Below are 18,946 nucleotides of genomic sequence, written 5' to 3'. Positions count from 1 at the left end.
GGAATTGAAAAATGCAAAAGGAGAGCAAGAGACACTGTTTATTGGCTTGGCATAAATAAGGACATTGACAACATGATAGGCAAATGTGAGACATGTCAGAAACACCAAAACAAACAAACAAAGGAACCAATGATAGTAGCTGACTTACCAACAGCACCATGGCAAAAGGTTGGTATGGACCTCTTTCATTTGAACGGTAATGAATATCTAATAGTGATTGACTGCTATTCTAACTATCCTGAGATGGCACTGCTCTCAAGCACCACAGCAAGCAGTGTCATAATGCATGTGAAATCCATCTTCGCCAGACATGGAATTCCCAGGATTGCCGTTAGCGACAGTGGTCCATGCTTCAACTGTAAGGAGTGGCAACAGTTTGCAACACATTATGACTTTCAGCACATCACATCCAGTCCTTTGTATGCTCAGTCAAATGGTAAGGCAGAGAAAGGTGTTCAAGTTCTCAAGCAGCTACTGAAGAAAGCGACAGAAAGTAAGTCTGATCCTTATCTCGCCCTGCTGAGCTACCGAGCCTCACCTTTAGACTCTGGTTCTTCACCTGCTGAACTACTAATGGGTCGCAAGTTGCACACCATGCTACCCTACTGTGCAAAAGAACAGCAAAGTAAGGAACTGAGACAGAGACTTCAACTGTTAAAGCTGAAACAGAAATCATACTATGACAAGTCATCCAAAACTCGAAAACCATTGACAAGGGATGACGTTGTCAGGATTGAGGATCCAGATGCATGGAACAGGAAAGCTACAGTTCTTGAGGAAATACGACCAAGGTCATACACTGTTAGAACTGAGGAAGGACAGATTCTCAGGAGGTACGGCCGTTCCCTCCTGAAAACACAAGAAACTATCCAAGAGCAGATTGATGACAATGCCGCAACTGAATCTTGTCATTCACCACCAGAACAATCTCATGAAAACACATCAGACTTACCCGTGCTGAGAAGATCCATACGTGAAGTAAAAAAGCCTGATAGACTTAATCTTTGAGTATAAAGTAAAGCTTTGAAAATGTGTTGACTGTTGTGAAAATGTTTATGTTTATAGAGCACTAACAAAAGTGTTACTGATATCTTCTTTATCGTGTTTCTTGTAAGTTGATTGATATTGATTTTGTTTAACCTCAAAGAAAGGGGGATGTAATGATCAATAACATCATTCTAGAGTGGTACACTAGATGGAGCCGTAGAGCTGTATTGCTGTGTATATAGCTGTATGGGCTAGATTTTCAGTATAGACAGTTTTGGGGCGCTAACCTTAGCGCCCACCCGAAGTTAGCGCCCGCCCCAAAGTAGCGCCCCGTTGCCGGAAATTCAGTGGCTTCGCCCTAAGAGAGTGGTGGAGCGCTAAAAGAGGCGTTGCACTCCTACCTTTAGGCGCTAAGCCGGCGGTCCAGAGGGATAGCGCCCAGGCGGGGCGCAGCACGGGTGCGGTCATTTTTGCACTGACAGCAGACCCCGTGGTGCCGACCAGCTCTTAAAGGGGGAAGGGACGAATTGGTCTGCTGCCACGCCCTGCACACTGCAGCCTTGCAAAGAGGCCTCAACACTACTGCTCAGCCCCAGGGAGTCATGGCAACGCCAGAGAAGGCCCGTCAGCGTGCCCTGCGCTTCTCAGAGGGTGATCTGGACATAATGGTCACAGCTCTGGAGGTGAGGCGCAAGATCTTGTTTCCAGAGAGTGGGAGGAATCCAACCCACCACGACTACACCAAAGCCTGGAAGCAGATCGCCCAGAGGGTGACGTTCACCGGCGAGGCCCCCAGGACCCACAAACAATGCCGTAAGAAATACAACGATCTGACCAGGATTCTGAGGGTGAGTAGCCTTTCCAGTCTCCTCCTCATTCTTGCATGTACACCTGACATGATGGGCAAAGGGACCTGAAAGTCCTATTGGCCAGCCCTCAGCCAGCAGCATTGGGACAGTCATGAGCATCAAATGGCCATTCGGCACTCTACACTTTGGCCAAGCTATTCCACCATGGGAGGCAGTGGACAGTACATCAGGGCTTCACTCTGTCCAAGCTATTCCACCATGGGAAGCAGTGCACACTACATCAGGGCTTCACTCTGTCCAAGCTATTCCACCATGGGAGGCAGTGCACAGTGCATCAGGGCTTCACTCTGTCCAAGCTATTCCACCATGGGAGGCAGTGCACAGTACATCAGGGCTTCACTCTGTCCAAGCTATTCCACCATGGGAGGCAGACAGTACATCAGGGCTTCACTCTGTCCAAGCTATTCCACCATGGGAGGCAGTGCACACTACATCAGGGCTTCACTGCGCACTTACAGCCCGTCCTTTCTCTTGCAGGCTAAAGTAGCGTTTAATCGCCAGGCCCGTGCCAGGGGTGGCCGCGCCAAGCTGCAGAAGCTCACTCGGCTGGAGGAGCGCGTGTGTGTGCTCATGGGAGCCCGTGTGATTGTCCCCACAGCGTGCGGTGTATCCGACCCTCCACTGCCCGGCAATGGTAAGGACCTCGCCTTTTGGCCCTCTCGCGTCGCACTGGCCCATCTGAGCTACCTCCTTTGCCACTGTCCCACCAATGCGCTGAATCCCACCAGTCCTAACTCCCTCGCTGACGCCGTCTCCTCACTCTGAAGCTACTCTTGTGCATTCCTGCTTTCAGCTGGTGACGACCAGGACCCTGAGGCTGCCAGTGACAGCACCTCCGACCAGGAGGAGGAGGAGGAGCAAGCCGGACCTTCGGGGGAACAGTCACGTCCCGCAGGAGAGGAGGAAATGCTTGACACCTCCTCACTGGACGAGTGCCTGGAGGAACTGTCGCAGGGCAATGCAGCTTCTGGGACCAGTGGCGTCCAGCCACCCAGCAGCCGTGCGCGTGGCCCGCGGCCTTCCCCCCAAAGGGGGGAAGGATCAGAGAGGAGTGCTGCTGCTCGGCACACTCGCCGTCACCAACGCGGCAAGGGTCCCCTAGTTCGGCCCCCTCCTCCCCAGCGGGAGAGTCGCGACTCCAGTCCGGACACCTTCACTTCGGAGGAGGTGCGGAAGCTGGATAAGATGGCCGACGACTCGGACCGGCGCCACACGGAGCTCATGAGCGTGGTGGGGCGCATGCCTGAGGCCATCGAGTCGCTGGCGACCAGTGTGCGCGAGTTCGGGGCAGCAACTGCCGCGACTGGCCGCATGCTGACTGATGCCATCAAGACCCTGGCGGATGTGATGCGCGCGCACACCAGGACCACAGGGCCACTCACTGCTGCCACACGCGCTGTCTCAGGCAGGCATCGCCAGGGCAGGCGCCGCGCTGGACCATCCCAGCAAGCCGCCCGTTGGCTGATTGCTGCGGATCCTGCAGTGCGGGCCCGGCCGAGTGCCACCGCGCCACAGCACCAGCCAGCGCATCCCAGACGCCAGCTGGCCCACATTGCGCCATCCGTCGCCGCCATTCCCCCTCTGGGGCGTCAACGGCAAGCGGCTGCAGCTGATGGTGGCCAGGCTCAGGTGCGCCACTCAGCAGACGGCCCCTCGAGGCCCAAACGCCGTGTAGGCCGCCCCCCCAGCGGCATCTGGCGGAAGGGCATCTGAGCCTCAGGCGCCTTCCCCCAGCCTCGCAGCAGCCACTGGGCAGAGCTTGCGAAGGAGCAGCAGGCAGGGCAGGGGAGGCAAAATGCTGGCCAAGGTCTCGCCCTTGCGGGCCACTCAGTAGAGGGTGTGGGCAGCTTTCCTTTAATATGGCGGTGGCCATCTTTATTTTGCCCATGGTTGTGCTTTTGGAGGGCTTTTTTTTTGCGTTAGGCCGACGTTGAGGCCCGGTTTCAATAAAGGTGGAGTGGCTCCTCCCCAGTTTGTGCGAGTGAGTCGTTTGTTGGGCTTTTTGTGGGGCCCGTTTATTGTTTTTGGGGATTCATGTGGGAAGGGCTTTTCATTTTTGTGCAATAAAAAATTATCTTTATTCATGCAGTCTCCATGGTTGTTCTTCTTAGTGTTTGTTGGCTTCGCCGGCTGAGGGCTTGCGGAGCGGCTGCATTCATCTTCCCTCATGGCCCCTGGCCATTCCCTGACGGGGGGCTTAGAAGTACCGTGTAATAAGGTGGCGTCGTGCGGCCCTTGGCCCTGGTCGCTCCCTCCTGGGAACGTACTCCTGCTCCTCCTCCTCCTCCTCATGCTCCTCCTGCTCCTCCTCCTGAGGTGCTGGTCCAACGTCAGGTGGCAGTGCCTGAGTCCTGCGGATAGCCAGGTTGTGTAGCATGCAGCAAACCACCACAAATTGGGAGACCCGGTCCGGCGAATACTGGAGAGCTCCTCCGGAGCGATCAAGGCAGCGGAACCGCTGCTTGAGGACCCCAATAGTTAGCTCGATGATGTTGCGGGTGGTTTGATGGCTCTCGTTGTAGGCCTCTGCAGCAGCGGTCCTGGGCGCGCGAAGCGGGGTCATCAGCCAGGTGCACAAAGGATAGCCTTTGTCCCCGATGAGCCATCCTCTTGGGGAAGGCTGTGCCTGGAACATGTCATGCACAGTACTCTGCCGCAGGATAAAGGCATCGTGGCTGCTGCCTGGGAAGCTGGCATTGACTGCCATGATGCGCTGCTTGTGGTCACAGACCAGCTGCACATTCAGAGAATGGTAGCCCTTCCTGTTGCGATACCGCTCGCCATGCTCCAGAGGGGCCCGCAAAGCCACATGCGTTCAGTCAATGGCGCCCTGCACCAAGGGGAATTCCCCGAGTCTGGCAAATCCCAATGCGCGCTGATGCTGGCTCTCGAGGGCCATGGGGAAGGAGATGAATTGGCTTCTCCTTCTGAACAGTGCTTCGGTCACGTGGCGGATGCAGCGATGCGCGCCATACTGGGAGATGTTTGCTATGTCCCCAGCAGCGTATTGGAAGGAGCCGGTGGCATAGAAGTTCAATGCCACCGTCACCTTCACTTCCACCGACAGAGACGTCCTGCACCTGAGCTTTGGCCGCAGATCTCGGCGAAGCAGGTGGCAGATCTCTGCAATCACCTCCTTTCGGAATCGGAGCCTTCTAACACATCGCGCGGCACTCATGTTTAGGTAGGAGCGCTGCTGGCGGTATAGCCTGACTGGGTAAGGCCTACGTGGCCGACGCCTGTAGCCCCCTCTGCCTCTAGCCAGGGCTGCCCCTCTCACAATGCGTCTGCGAGCCCTACGGATATGGCACTGCAGCTGCGCGTTGGCACCCCATGCAGCCCCCATCAAATCCTGGCAAACAGTCTAATTTCCAAATGGCCACTTGCAGCGCTATTGCCTGAGTCCAAAAATACCTGCCTCTTGCTGCTTGAAACCAGTTAGCTATCCTCCTTGTTGTGTCTCCAGAAATGCGTTGCACAAGACTGTTTTCTGAAAAAAGGATGGCCTTTATACTGGAGAGGACGTTCCCTTTAATTAGCGCCCCCCGGGGCCCGCGCTGGTTGTGTTGCGTTCCTTTTTCCAAACGCTCCGGCCGCCCGCCGCACAATGGGGCGGTCCGACTGAAGTTTGCAATCGGGGCGGCCAAAGGGCGTTGCACGAGGATGTGACGTCATTTTCTGCGCGCGCATCCGGGCGGGCGCTAAACTTTGCGCCGGCGCTAACGGGCAACTTAATTTGGGGCGGAGCGCAAACTGCGCTGCGCCCGGGCGCTACACGCATAGCGCCCGGAAATCACTTCTCTTAAGGCGCTAACTGCTGGCGCAAGCTACTGAAAATCTAGCCCAAGATGTTTAAGACTACACTACCCACGATGCACTAGGCTACCCACAAGGCAGTAGTCAAGATGGAAGCCTGCACACAGAAGCACACATGCTGAATCTCTACAGATGCTGTACCTAGAGAACGTGTACTGAATAAATGTCTAGCTAGAAGCTAGCTGTTCATAATAAGAATGCCTAGTTATTAATGAACATAGACAGGGTAGATGCTGAGAGGCTGTTTCTCCTGGCTGGAGAGTCTAGAACTATGGGTCATAGTTTCAGGATATGCGGGTCGGCCATTTAGGACTGAGCTGACCTGGAATGCACTGCCTGAAAGGGTGATGGAAGCAGATACAATAATAACTTTCAAAAGGGAATTGGTTAAATACTTGAAGGGGATAGCATTTGCAGGGCTATGAGGAAAAAGGAGGGGCGTGGGAATAATTGGATAGCTCTTTCAAAGAGCCAGTACGATGGGCTGAATGGCCTCCTGTGCTGTAGTTTTCTATGATTAAAAACTTGCGCCTGAAGCTTGTCCACAATATAACACCGAAGCAGGCTCAACCAGAAAGCCCAGCCTAGTTCAGCGCTGGTTTACTCAGCCAGTCTGTATTGCTGTTGTGCCTCCTGCTGTGTCCAAGGACCCAACTAGAATTGGCCCACGATGTTAGCAGGTTTTGTAGCTCAGGGCATTCTATTGAATTGTTTTATAGAAGGCTTCACGCAAGCTTTTACATTTGCATTGTGCTGTTGCAAAGTGACAAGAAGAAAAAATTCTATTAACTACTATTATTCTGAAGGAGCAAAAATGACCTCAGGAAAGTATTAAATACTTTGCAGTACAAAATCATGAATTATTAAAACCTGGCAATTAGTTGTCGACAATGTGAGCAAATAAATGTTTATTGCATTTTTATGATATCCCTCTGGCCACTACTACAATGAAGATTTTAAACTGTTTAAAATAAAAGGATAGTAATTTCAAGCCTAAAGTGTTTTGAAAATCAGAATTACTACTTATATATCTTCAATAATAATATTTTGAACTTTAGTGATGTGTAAAATTTTCAAATTAGGTTTTTCCAAAACATTTTGAAAAGAATAAACATGGGAAGATTTCTGCTCTGCATGACATGTAAAATCATGTATAATCAGACACCCATTGATAGAAATAATCAAACACCTATTGATAGAAATAATCAGACACCTATTTATAAAGAATGTGGTTGCCATTTTGCTGTACGTCGTGAACAGATAAAATCTTCCCCCTTGATACGCCGGTCAGTGCCAGGATTAATGCAGATGCGTAGTAATTTTAAAATCTAGTTTGCTGTCAGGTTATTTTTGTTTGTGAAAAGCCAGGATTTGTTAAATAATTACATTGGTGAAGTTCAATTAATGTTAACATTTTCATTTTTTTAGCTGCAGATGCCATCTGATGATAAACTGGAAGAGTTCTGGATTGATTTCAATGTTGGCAGTCAAAGCATCTCCTTTTATGTCATAACTGAGGAGGATGACGAGGTGAGGAGTAATGCAAGTATTCGATTAGGGAGTACAGGTAGACTATCCTTTATCCGAAAACCTCGGGACCAGCCGAGTTTCGGATAAAGGAGAATTTCGGATTTCGGAAGGTGGGTCGGCGGGGGGTCGTGCGCACGACTTACGCTGACGCTCAGCGTAAGTCAGTCGGGGCCGGCGGGGTCCACGGGGGGGTCGGCGGTTGTCGGGGCTGGCGGGGTCGGTGGTTGTCGGGGCCGGCGGGGTCCGCGGGGGGGTCGGCGGTTGTCGGGGCTGGCGGGGTCGGCGGTTGTCGGGGCCAGGGGGGTCGGCGGGGGGGATCGGCGGTTGTCGGGGCCGGCGGGGTCCGCGGGGGGTCGGCGGTTGTCGGGGCTGGCGGGGTCGGCGGTTGTCGGGGCCGGCGGGGTCCGCGGGGGGTCGTGCGCACGACTTACCCTTTATCCAAACTTCCGAAACCGGAACCCTCTAAAAACCGAAGGTTTTTTCGTTCGTACGCACGACTAACACTGAACGAAAAAACCTTCGGTTTTTAGAGGGTTTCGGTTTTCGGAAGTCCGGATAAAGGGTAGTCTACCTGTACAGTAATTGGTGTGTACAAGGGAATGAAAGATGTCTACTAAATATCGTGAAACCTTAGATTTGAGATACTGGCAAAATTGATGGCTGCACATTCTTGTATTGTGGGGGTGAGCTGTAATTAACATGACAATGTAAGGTCTGTCTCCTCATTTGACTAAGGTGTGGAGATGCCGGAGTTGGACTGGGGTGGACAAATGTAAGAAGTCACACAACACCAGGTTATAGTCCAACAGCTTTATTTGAAATCACAAGCTTTCGGAGTGCTGCTCCTTCGTCAGGTGAAGTGGAGAAATGCATAAAGACACAGCTTATATAGTCAGAGAATCATGTCAGATGTTTACAGGTAATGTTTCCAACTGCCATTTATCACGCCTCGGCAGAGAGATAATCACAGCAATCAAAGGTGTGAATGGTGTCCAAACAGGTCAGCCAGGAAAACATTACATCAAAGAACAATGAGGTGGGGTCACAAGGGATCAAATATTGCAGATGCTGGGGTCTGTATGAGAAACAAAAAAAGACAAAAAACATTTTTATTGCTGGAAATGGCAGTTGGAAACATTACCTGTAAACATCTGACATGATTCTCTGACTATATAAGCTGTGTCTTTATGCATTTCTCCACTTCACCTGACGAAGGAGCAGCGCTCCGAATGCTTGTGATTTCAAATAAAGCTGTTGGACTATAACCTGGTGTCATTTGACTAAGCTATAGGTAAAGGAAAGGCTTGCCCAGAAGCTGATGCCCAAACAGTTCCAGAGCGCTCAGTATTTGTAGCCAATTAACCTCTTTCCTACCAGTCATTTATTCCCAAAATTTCCCCCCGAAATATCGTATCCCAAAAGCCTTTAACATTGTCCCAGATTTTGTGGAAGCATGCCCTGTGAGTTGAATTTATTTCCTCACCATTAAGCTGTAAAAGTATTTGCACTGCAAATTGCTGGAGGTGCGAGCTGTTAACACGGCATCTGGGACCTCGATCATTGACAGGATCAACAGTCTGTCTCCTTAACCAATGAAATTTAAGGATTGAGAAAGAAACAATGGAGAAGGAGGGTGAATTAGACTCAAATCAGGTACAGAAAGAGAAATAAAGAGGGAAAGAAAGATTATCATGCAAAATTAAGGCTCATGGGATTGGGGGCAAAGTATTAACGTGGATAGAGAACTGGCTGGCGGATAGAAAACAGAGAGTTGGAATAAACGGCTCGTTTTCGGAGTGGCAGGCAGTGACCAGCGGGGTGCCGCAAGGATCTGTCCTGGGACCCCAGCTGTTCACAATATATATAAATGATCTGGATCAGGGAATTGGATGCAATATTTCCAAATTCGCTGACGACACTAAACTAGGAGGAGGGGTGGGCTCTGATGAGGATGTCAGGAGGCTACAGTGCGATTTGGACAGGTTGGGGGAATGGGTGGATACGTGGCAGATGCACTATAATGTGGATAAATGCGAGGTTATCCACTTTGGGGGTAAAAACAGGAGGGTAGATTATTATCTAAATGGCAATAGATTGGGAGATGGGGAAGTGCAGAGGGACCTGGGTGTTCTTGTGCACCAGTCACTGAAGGAGAGCATGCAGGTGCAACAGGCGATTAAGAAGGCAAATGGTATGTTGGCCTTCATATCAAGGGGGTTCGAGTATAGGAATAGGGATACCTTACTACAGCTGTACAAGGTGCTGGTGAGACCGCATCTGGAGTATTGTGTACAGTTTTGGTCGCCCCATCTGCGGAAGGATGTTCTTGCCATGGAAAGAGTGCAACGGCGATTCACCAGGCTGATACCTGGAATGGCGGGAATGACCTACGAAGAGAGATTAAATAGTTTGGGCTTGTACTCACTGGAGTTTAGAAGATTGAGAGGGGATCTCATCGAAACATATAAAATTATGGCAGGCCTGGACAGGCTGAATTCAGAGAGAATGTTTCCAATGGCCGGGGAGCACAGAACCAGGGGCCACAGTCTAAAAATAGCGGGCAAATCATTTAAAACAGAGATGAGGAAGAATTTCTTCACTCAAAGAGTGGTGAGCCTGTGGAATTCCCTGCCACAGAGGGCTGTGAAGGCTAATTCAATAAATATTTTCAAGAGAGAATTGGATATATTTCTGAAGGCTAAGGGGATTAAGGGTTACGGAGAAAAGGCGGGGACGGGGTACTGAACTGGTAAGATCAGCTATGATCTCAGACGAAGATCAGCCATGATCTCATTGAATGGCGGAGCAGGCTCGAAGGGCCGAATGGCCTACTCCTGTTCCTATCTCTATGTTTCTATGTTTCTATGAAAGATTGGATTGAGAGAGAGAGAGAGAGATAAGAGACAGAAAGAAAAAATAAGAAAAAATTTAAGTAATTGAAAATTTAAAAAACCTCTAGGAACAATTTACTACCTGCAGGAGTGAGACTGCACAGTTTCAGTTGTTCTCTTTCTGTGCCTCCGAGGGTGAGTGGCAATGCAGTAACAGAAATCTCGTTATTAAAGAGATCCACCCGTTGTTAAATACCAGCCCTATCTTTCTGCGGTAAGTTTAATTCGTATTTACAGTGCAAATCCAGCAATTTTTTGAAACTCATGGCGATTGACGATCCCGTTTTTGCGAGGCTAACGGCGGAGCAATGTCTAGCAATTTGCGGTGATTTGCAACTCACGCCATATCTCTTCCTCGCCACAAATTGCTGTTTTTTTTTAAACGCACTAATAACGGTGTGCGCCTTTAACTCGCCGTTATTTTCCCAGCAAATTCTGGGCTATTATTTTAAATAATTTCAGTATAATAAAATGTTTTCTTCCCCTTTCAATTTCAGCTGAGTGGCATGGAAAGTATGTTCTACCTCTGTTCCAAACTTTATACACAGTGTAGTACAGGAACCACCTAGACTGGACTCTTTAAAAATAAAATGTGATTATCCCCTGTTGTTAAATAGAAACCCTTCATGTAAATTTTTACCCTTGAGTGCTTGAACAGCAACTCGTATCAGTAAATTCTATGGCCTGGATATTAACAGGGGCGGGTTACTTAGGCGGGGGGCAGAGATTCGGGAGGGAAACCAAAATCCGGGTTTCCCTGCATGCTGTGGAGTTTTTCTTGTTAGTTATTCTGGTGACTGCCTGTGCCACTAGATGCCTATCTATAGCTGCACTGCTGACTATTGTAGGTATCATATTCTGGAGCATACCCATAGTTGTTGTAGCTATACCCAAGGTAATCATAACCTATCAGCCTGATTGAGAGGCTTGGCTTCTAGTCGGGCGGGGAGCACTCCGGAGTAGGCCGCAGGACCAAGTAGGCCTGATCCCCGACCCCGGGTGGGGGGTGGGGTCTGATCCAGGGGTCTTTGTATGGGGCAGGGGGAGGTACTCCTGCTCCTCCTGGCTCACAAACAGTGCCGAAGCCGTCCTCACCTCCCTTCAGCTGCCGGGTTTCCCGAAGCCTGGGAAACCTGGTTGACCAGGTTAAATCAGAAGCTGCCAGCTCCATTAAAATATTTAACTTGCCAGCCCGTGTCCTGAGAGCGGGTTGGCTGACTGCCCCTTGTCCTGCCTCTGTTAAACCTGGAAGTGGGCGGGTTGGAGATGGGTTGGGGTCTTTTTTCAGGTTTTTAAAATTTTAACATCTGACCTGACCCCAACCCACCCATTTTTGGGTGTTAAAATTCAGCCCTGTGATTCTGTTTTTGTAAACAAATGAGGCCCAGGCTCAATGGGTTTTACAATAGAGACAGGAGTGCTCACAATTACTTTCGGCGGTAACTCCCATGGCATTCCTTCCTCTTGAGCACTCTGTCTTGGAAGCTGAGAAAGGACTTTGGACCAGGCTGTGAATAAATGGCGTAGATATTCCGCTGATAACAAACCTTGAGGATTATAAAGGGTCAAAAGTGGATTCCTAAATGAGGGCAGTTGGTAAATATCCACTCAAATTAAATCCCGAAAATTAAAATTTAAGAACGTATGGCTGCGAAATTCAGCACCTTAGCGCCGGCAGTTAAGGCTGATTTCGGGAAAAAATGGTCACCTCGCTTCTGCCCACTTTAGGCGCGGCCCGCGCTGCTTGCCATCTTGGTGACGGTGATACTGCGGGCGGGCGTGCAGAGTAGACAGATCGTGACGTCGGTCAGCGTGCAACACTGTTTTGACACACGACCTGCCATTTTGGATGTCACTGTTCCAAACAATGCCTTCTCCTAAACACACAAAGCTGAACGTGTGTTCAGCTGCACGAGGGACACCCCACCAGTGCTATTTAAAGGGATACATCCAACTTGCAGGTAAGTTGATTATTTCTCTTGTACTGGCTCTTGCAGAGTTTATCAATACTGGCATGCTGGATGACATTTATAAAGTTGTTGAAGTGTGCAGGGAGTGCTGCTGGACATTGGGAAGGCATTGACTCCTACTGGAAGGCCTCTGAGTACACCACTTGCTCCCAGTCACTGGGACTCTAGTTACAGTCACACTCGCGCTGCAGCATGACAGGATGATGAAGCAGAGGCAGCAAAGAAGACAAGCTGCTTGCAGAGGGTGGAGGAGGAGGGGTAGGAGGGCTCTCAGCAGGAGGTCTTACCCACCTTGGGTCTTCAGGGAGCACATCTCCTACCTGCACCTAAGCCAGGAGCAGTGTGTTTGGCGACTCTGCTTCATCAAGGAGGTGGTACAGAACTCTGCCACCTCTTGGAACCAGATCTGCAGCCTCAGAGCAGGGCGACGACGGCTCTGCCAGTGGCCCTTCAAGGTGACCGTGGCCCTGAATTTTTTTGCCAGTATATCCAACCAAGTTTGAAAAGACGACAAATCTAATATCTCGCAGTTCACCGTCCATTGCTGCATCCGGGAGGTCCCAGAGGCTCTGTACTCCAGGAGAAGGGACTTCATTGTCTTCACTAAACAGAGAGAAGCAGGAGGAGCGCGCATGTGGCTTTGCCAGGATGTCGGGTTTCCCCATGGTGCAAACTGCCACGACTGCACACATGTGGTTTGCCGGCGCCGCATATCAATGCTGAGATGTACCGCAACCGCAAAGGCTACCACTCACTTAATGTAGAAATGGTGTGCAACCATGGCCAGCACATCATGATGGTGAATGCCCGGTATCCTGGCAGCAGTAATGATGCCTTCATCCTGCGCCAGTCTGCTGTGCCAACAATCTAATAGCCACCACGTCGAAACCGAGGGTGGCTGTTCGGAGACGAGGGCTATCTGCTGTACACCTAGCTGATGCCGCCCATCCGCAACCCCTCCACTTGTGGCCAGCAATCATATAATGACAGCCATGAGGAACCTCATTGAGCAGACCTTGACCGCTCGGGAGGAGATCTCCAGTACTCACCGGAGCGGGTATCACAATTCGTGGTGGTTTACTGCATCTTCCACAACTTAGCCATCATGAGGGCGCAGCCCTTGCCACCACTGGTTCCACGACCAAATCAGAGGACGAGGAAGAGGAGGAGTTGGAGGAGGACGAAGGGAGGAGGCTGCTTGGAAATCCCCATTCAGGACGGGCTGTCCATGAGCGCATGATCAGACTCCGGTTCGCCTGAATGAAACCCTAGATCCCCATTGCACAACACTTCCCCACCCTATCATCCCTCTGTCACTGAACATCACAGTGTCCCCATGGCTTTCATTTCAGCATTGTGCCCACCACAAAACAAACATTCCATACATAATTTATAAAGGATTAATTCCAATATTACATTACAAAGTCATCTAATCACCTTTGTGCATTCCCTTAGTGTCTGTCTTTCGTGTTCCTTTGCCTATTCTGGTGCTCCTATGCAGTGCTACCCCAGTGGCTGCAGCATGGCTGGGGGGACAGTGCAGATGGCTTTGCAGGATGACCTCGAGCAGCTTTGGGCCAAGAAGACCCAGCTGTAGACTGCACCACTTCGGCATGGGTGGCAGCAGTCTGGGCTGGCTGGCTGACAGGCAACTGCAATGGCTCTGGCGGAGTGGCAGTGGTGAGAGTAGGAATGCTGTCATCCTGAGAGAGAGAACAGCAGGTTCTTGCTCCATTTAGCCACTGCCACTTCCCTGCTGCGCCTCAGCATTCCTAGCCATCTGTTGGAGGACAGATGGCTGGCCTGCTGTGAGACCCTGCAAGCCCTTTCCACACTCAAATCAGCCGCGATGGCAGCAGTCTGATCTTTCATGGCAGCAAGGTGAACCTGCATGAGAGCAGTCTTGCTTACGTGGCAGCCAGCTGAGCCTGCATGGCAGAAGTCTGAGCTTCCACTGAAGCACTCAGACGTTGGGTCGCTTCCGCTGTGCTGCAATGGAAGCTGCGACATCACCCGTCACACCCAGCATCATGGTTGGGTCCACAAGTGCTCCAATGGAGTTGCCCATCACTTCCATCCTGGAAATCATGGGCTCCAGACTCCGTGCAAAGCCCCGTGCAATGTTGGAGACGGACTCCTCCATGCTCCTTGACAGTGACAAGAGGCTCTCTGGCAGGCCTGCCATTGCACCAAGCATTTCTGTGTGCATGCCCATCACCCTTCTTCCAAAGGCCGCCCCATCGAAGTCCTCATCTGAGTCCTGTGCAGCAGAACTCGTGTGCGACCTCACCCTCTGGGGAGATGGCCCCCGAGCTACCCTGTCCCCCTGCACTGACTGTGGCCCACTCATGCCCATGATTCACCACGTGAAGATTCCACCTCTATACTACCCTCTAAAGTTCGTGCAGTGCCTTTTTCTAAGCTGGTGCCTCGGCATGTCAGACCAAGTGATGATGCCTTTTCTTTTCCATCACTCTCCTCCTCTGCTACTTCCTGCACATGCTGGGCTTGTGTTAGATCTGACAGTTCATGGGTATCTGAAAGGAGAAAGGCACAAGGGTCGGGTTGTGATGAGGGGATGGGCGGGGAGAGCAAGATGTGCATGGTTACACCATCAGCAGCTTTTAACTGAAAAGATTGTGGGATGAGAGGGAAGTGGGATGTGAGAAGAAGGAGCATACCGTCATCATCAGTGCTTTCAGCCTCGCTGATCGCCACAGCCTCAGTGACAGCCCCTCCAATTATCTCCAGCACTGTCTCCTCCAGCTGGGTCAGGTTCTGCAGCCGGATTTGCTCCCCTCCTGCTTGCGCCAGTTGTGAGTTACCTTGCCTGCAAGAGAAAGGGAAGCGTGTCAGTGAGTGTGGTGCAATGTGTTTGGGTGATGTGCCTGTCATGGTTGAATAGCTGGCAGTGTGTGCAAGGTGTGAAATGTGGGTGTGAGTCTTGCAGCAGTATAAGGGTGAGGTGAAGCTAGGAATGTGAGTTATGAGTCGTGATTGCTTGAGATTGTTGGCAGGTGAGTGATGGGGGTGTGTTGCATTAGCAATGTGTCAGGTGAGTGGTGCAGTTGGTGGGATATGTCCTTTGAAGAAGAAAACCCAGCCCTTTAACCAAAATCTTGGTCACCCCCTTCTGATATTTTCTTTTTTGGGTTGGCATCCATTTTTGCCTGATTATGCCTTTGAAGCACTGTGGGAATTTTTCTACATTAAACCACTATATAAAAACAAGTTCTTGTTGTGGTTGAATGATGAGTGATGTTAAATCTGGTGGTCTTCATTCTTTTAAAGAAATTCAATCCCCATAACAACAACTTGCATTATAGCACTTTTTATATAAAAATGTGCTTCACAGATAAAGTTTGGAAAATGGGAGTCAAGTCATGAAAGGAGGGATTAAGAGGGATGACCAGATGCTTAGCAGAAGAGATGGGTTTTGAAAAGGCTTTTAAAGGAGACATGGAAAGGCACAGAGATTTAGAGAGGGCATTTTCAAAAGGAGGATCCAGGCCTTGAAGGTTCTGCTAACCAAGAGTGGGGCAAAAGTAGCGGGTACTGTACACTAGTGATTACTGTAGCCTGGTGGTTATTGATCTGGACCAATGAGCCAGAGATCATAAGTTGAAATTCCATTGTGTACGATGGAGGAGAGAGACGTTGGGAGAGAACGACGGGTGAAAATGGTGAATGCTGTGGAAAGGTCAAGAAGAATGAAAATCAAAAGGAATAATAGAAACATAGAAGATAGGAGCAGGAGTAGGCCATTCGGCCCCTCGAGCCTGCTCCGCCATTCAATGAGACCATGGCTGATCGTCCAAATTCAGTACCCTGTTCCTGCCTTCTCTCCATATCCCTTGATCCCCCTAGCCTTAAGAAATATATCCAACTCCTTCTTGAATATATTTAATGAATTGGCCTCTACTGCCTTCTTTGGTAGAGAAATCCACAGATTCACCACTCTCTGGGTGAAAAAATTCCTCCTCATCTCTGTCCTAAATGGCTTACCCCTTATCCTTAGACTGTGGCCCCTGGTTCTGGACTCCCCGACCATTGGGAACATCGTTCCAGCATCTGGTCTGTCTAGTCCTGTTAGAATTTTATAAGTTTCGATGAGATCCCCTCTCATTCTTCTAAACTCCAGCGAGTACAAGCCCAATCGACTCAATCTATCCTCATACGTCATTCCTGCCATCCCAGGTATCAGCCTGGTGAATCTTTGCTGCACTCCTTCCATGGCAAGAACATCCTTCCTCAGATAAGGCGACCAAAACTGCACACAATACTCCAGATGTGGTCTCAGCAAGGTCCTGTACAACTGCAGCAAGACATCCTTCTTCCTGTACTCAAACCCTCTCGCTACGAAGGCCAACATACCATTTGCCTTCTTAACCGCCTGCTTACTTTCAGCGACTGGTGCACAAGGACGCCCAGGCCTCGTTCCACTTCCCCTTCTCCCAATCTATTGCCATTTAGATAATCTGCCTTCCTGTTTTTGACACCAAAGTGGATAACCTCGCATTTATCCACGTTATATTGCATCTGCCATGCTTCTGCCCAATCACCCAACCTGTCCAAATCATACTGGAGTTTCTCGGTATCCTCCTCACAGCACACACGCCCACCCAGCTTTGTGTCGTCTGCAAACTTGGAGATATTACATCTAGTTCCCTCATCCAGATCATTAATATATATTGTGAATAGCTGGGGTCCAACGACCGATCCCTGCGGTACCCCACTAGTCACTGCCTGCCACTCGGAAAAAGAGCTGTTTATTCCAACTCTTTGCTTTCTGTCTGCCAACCAGTTCTCTATCCAAGTCAATACCTTGCCCCCAATCCCATGTGCCTTAATTTTATAGGCTAATCTCTTATGCGGGACCTTGTCGAAAGCCTTTTGAAAATCCAAATACACCACATCCACTGGTTCTCCCTTATCTATTTTACCAGTTACATCCTCAAAAAATTCCAGTAGATTAGTCAAGCACGATTTACCTTTTGTAAATCCATGTTGATTTTGTCCGATCCGGTCACTTTTTCCCAAGTGTTCTGCTATTACATCCTTAATAATGGACTCTAGCATTTTCCCCACTACCGATGTCAGGCTTACCGGCCTATAATTCCCGGTTTTCCCTCTACCACCCTTTTTGAACAGTGGGGTAACATTAGCTACTCGCCAATCCATGGGTACTGTTCCAGAGTCTATCGAATTTTGGAAGATGACCCGCAATGCATCTACTATTTCTAGGGCCACTTCCTTAAGTACCCTAGGATGTAGATTATCAGGCCCTAGGGATTTATCAGCCCTCAATCCCATCAATTTCCCTAACACCATTTCCCTACAAATACTGATTTCTATCAGTTCCTCCCTGTCATTAGACCCTATGGCCTAGAAATTCAGTTGCTTGCGCCAGCCGGTAGCGCCTTAGGAGGAGGAGATGTTGGGCGATAGGCGGCTAGCAGCCGGGCGCAGCGCGATCTGCGCCTCTCCTCAACTTCACTAGAGATTTAGCGTCGGCGCAAAGTCTTTGCGCGCGCTCAGCTGACGTCATTTCATCGTGCAACGCCCTTTGTGCGCCCCAAACCGGAACTTCAGTGGCGCCGCCCTTCTTTGCGCCTGGCGCACCCAGCGACTGGTACAGGGGAACGGTTCACAGTCGCTGCGGGGTGCGGGGGGCGCTATTTAAAGGGGACTCCTCCTGCACTATAAGTGACAGCCATTTTGTGCCAATCCTGTGTGAGAGACAAAGGCAGAGAGCTTTCTGCTTTGATTCAGCGCTCGCACAGGTACTTCTGGCTTCAGGCCAGAGCTTTGCACTTGGATTTCACTTTCAGTGCCATAGCCTTGAGTCGCCACATATACTGTAATGGGGGCTACAATGGGTGGAAACGTTGGCTTTCTGCATTGCATTCAAAGGGATCAGAGACGCCGTGAGAGAGTGCCAGCCATGGCCAGACGGAGAAGGGCCAACAGGTGTCGGCACAGGAGGCCTTACCCACCCAGGGTATACCGCCAGCAGTTCTCATATCTGAACATGCCTGAGGAGCAGTGTGTTCGGAGGCTGCGATTCAGAAGGGAGGTGGTCACTGAGATCTGCCACCTGCTTCGCACAGATCTGCAGCCACAGCTGAGGAGCAGGACGTCTCTGTCGGTGGCAGTGAAGGTGACGGTGGCTCTCAACTTCTATGCCACCGGCTCCTTCCAATCCGCTACTGGGGACATTGCCAACATCTCCCAGTTCGCGGTACATTGCTGCATCCGACAGGTGAACAATGCCCTTTTCAGAAGGAGACGTCAGTACATCTCCTTCCCCATGACCCTGGACAAGCAGCAAGAGCGTGCAATGGGATTTGGAAGAATAGCGGGCTTCCCCATGGTCCAGGGCGTAGAACTGATGAACCAGCATTGGTCAGGCCTTCCTTCAGGGCTGCAGTGCGCAGGGCATGGCAGCCAGACAAGTCCACCCTGCCCCTTTAAGAGCTGACCGGCGCCAGAGTGTCTGCCGTCAATCAGCAACTCGCCGCACCTGCGCTGCGCCCGCCCTCGGGGGTATCGCCCCGGACCGCCGGCTTAGCGCCTAATGATAGTCGTACATCGCCTGTTTTAGCGCAGCAGCAACCTCTTGGGGCGATGCGATTGAATATCGGCGAAGGTGGCGCGAACTTGCGCCGGGCGCAAACTTTAGCGGCCGCCCGACTGTAGCGCCCCGAACGTGGCTATACTGAATTTCTAGGCCTACGTGCCCCAACATCTTTGGGAGGTTATTTGTGTCCTCCTTTGTGAAGACAGAACCACAGTACGTATTTAATTGGTCAGCCATTTCTTTGTTCCCCATTATAAATTCCCCTGATTCTGACTGCAAGGGACCTACGCTTGACTTCACCAA

At 50.4% G+C, this 18,946-nt stretch overlaps 1 protein-coding gene across 1 annotated transcript in view; it reads left to right on the top strand.

Annotated features, from left to right (window-relative positions):
• The window catches only part of LOC147108460 (synaptonemal complex protein 2-like), a 298,366-nt gene that overhangs the window by 83,553 nt on the left and 195,867 nt on the right, over positions 1–18,946 (top strand). The window contains exon 3 of the mRNA XM_086006041.1: positions 7,101–7,202. Within this exon, the coding sequence (XP_085862167.1) occupies positions 7,107–7,202 (96 nt within the window). The 5' untranslated portion in view covers positions 7,101–7,106. The remainder of the gene's footprint in view (positions 1–7,100; positions 7,203–18,946) is intronic.

This window comes from Somniosus microcephalus, chromosome 13, assembly GCF_052327205.1.
Source record: "Somniosus microcephalus isolate GS21.2 chromosome 13, FLI_Smic_1.0, whole genome shotgun sequence".
In the NCBI taxonomy this organism is placed as follows: domain Eukaryota; kingdom Metazoa; phylum Chordata; class Chondrichthyes; order Squaliformes; family Somniosidae; genus Somniosus; species Somniosus microcephalus.
The sequence above is the reverse complement of the archived record's forward strand: the minus strand, read 5'-3'. Positions and strand labels throughout refer to the sequence as shown.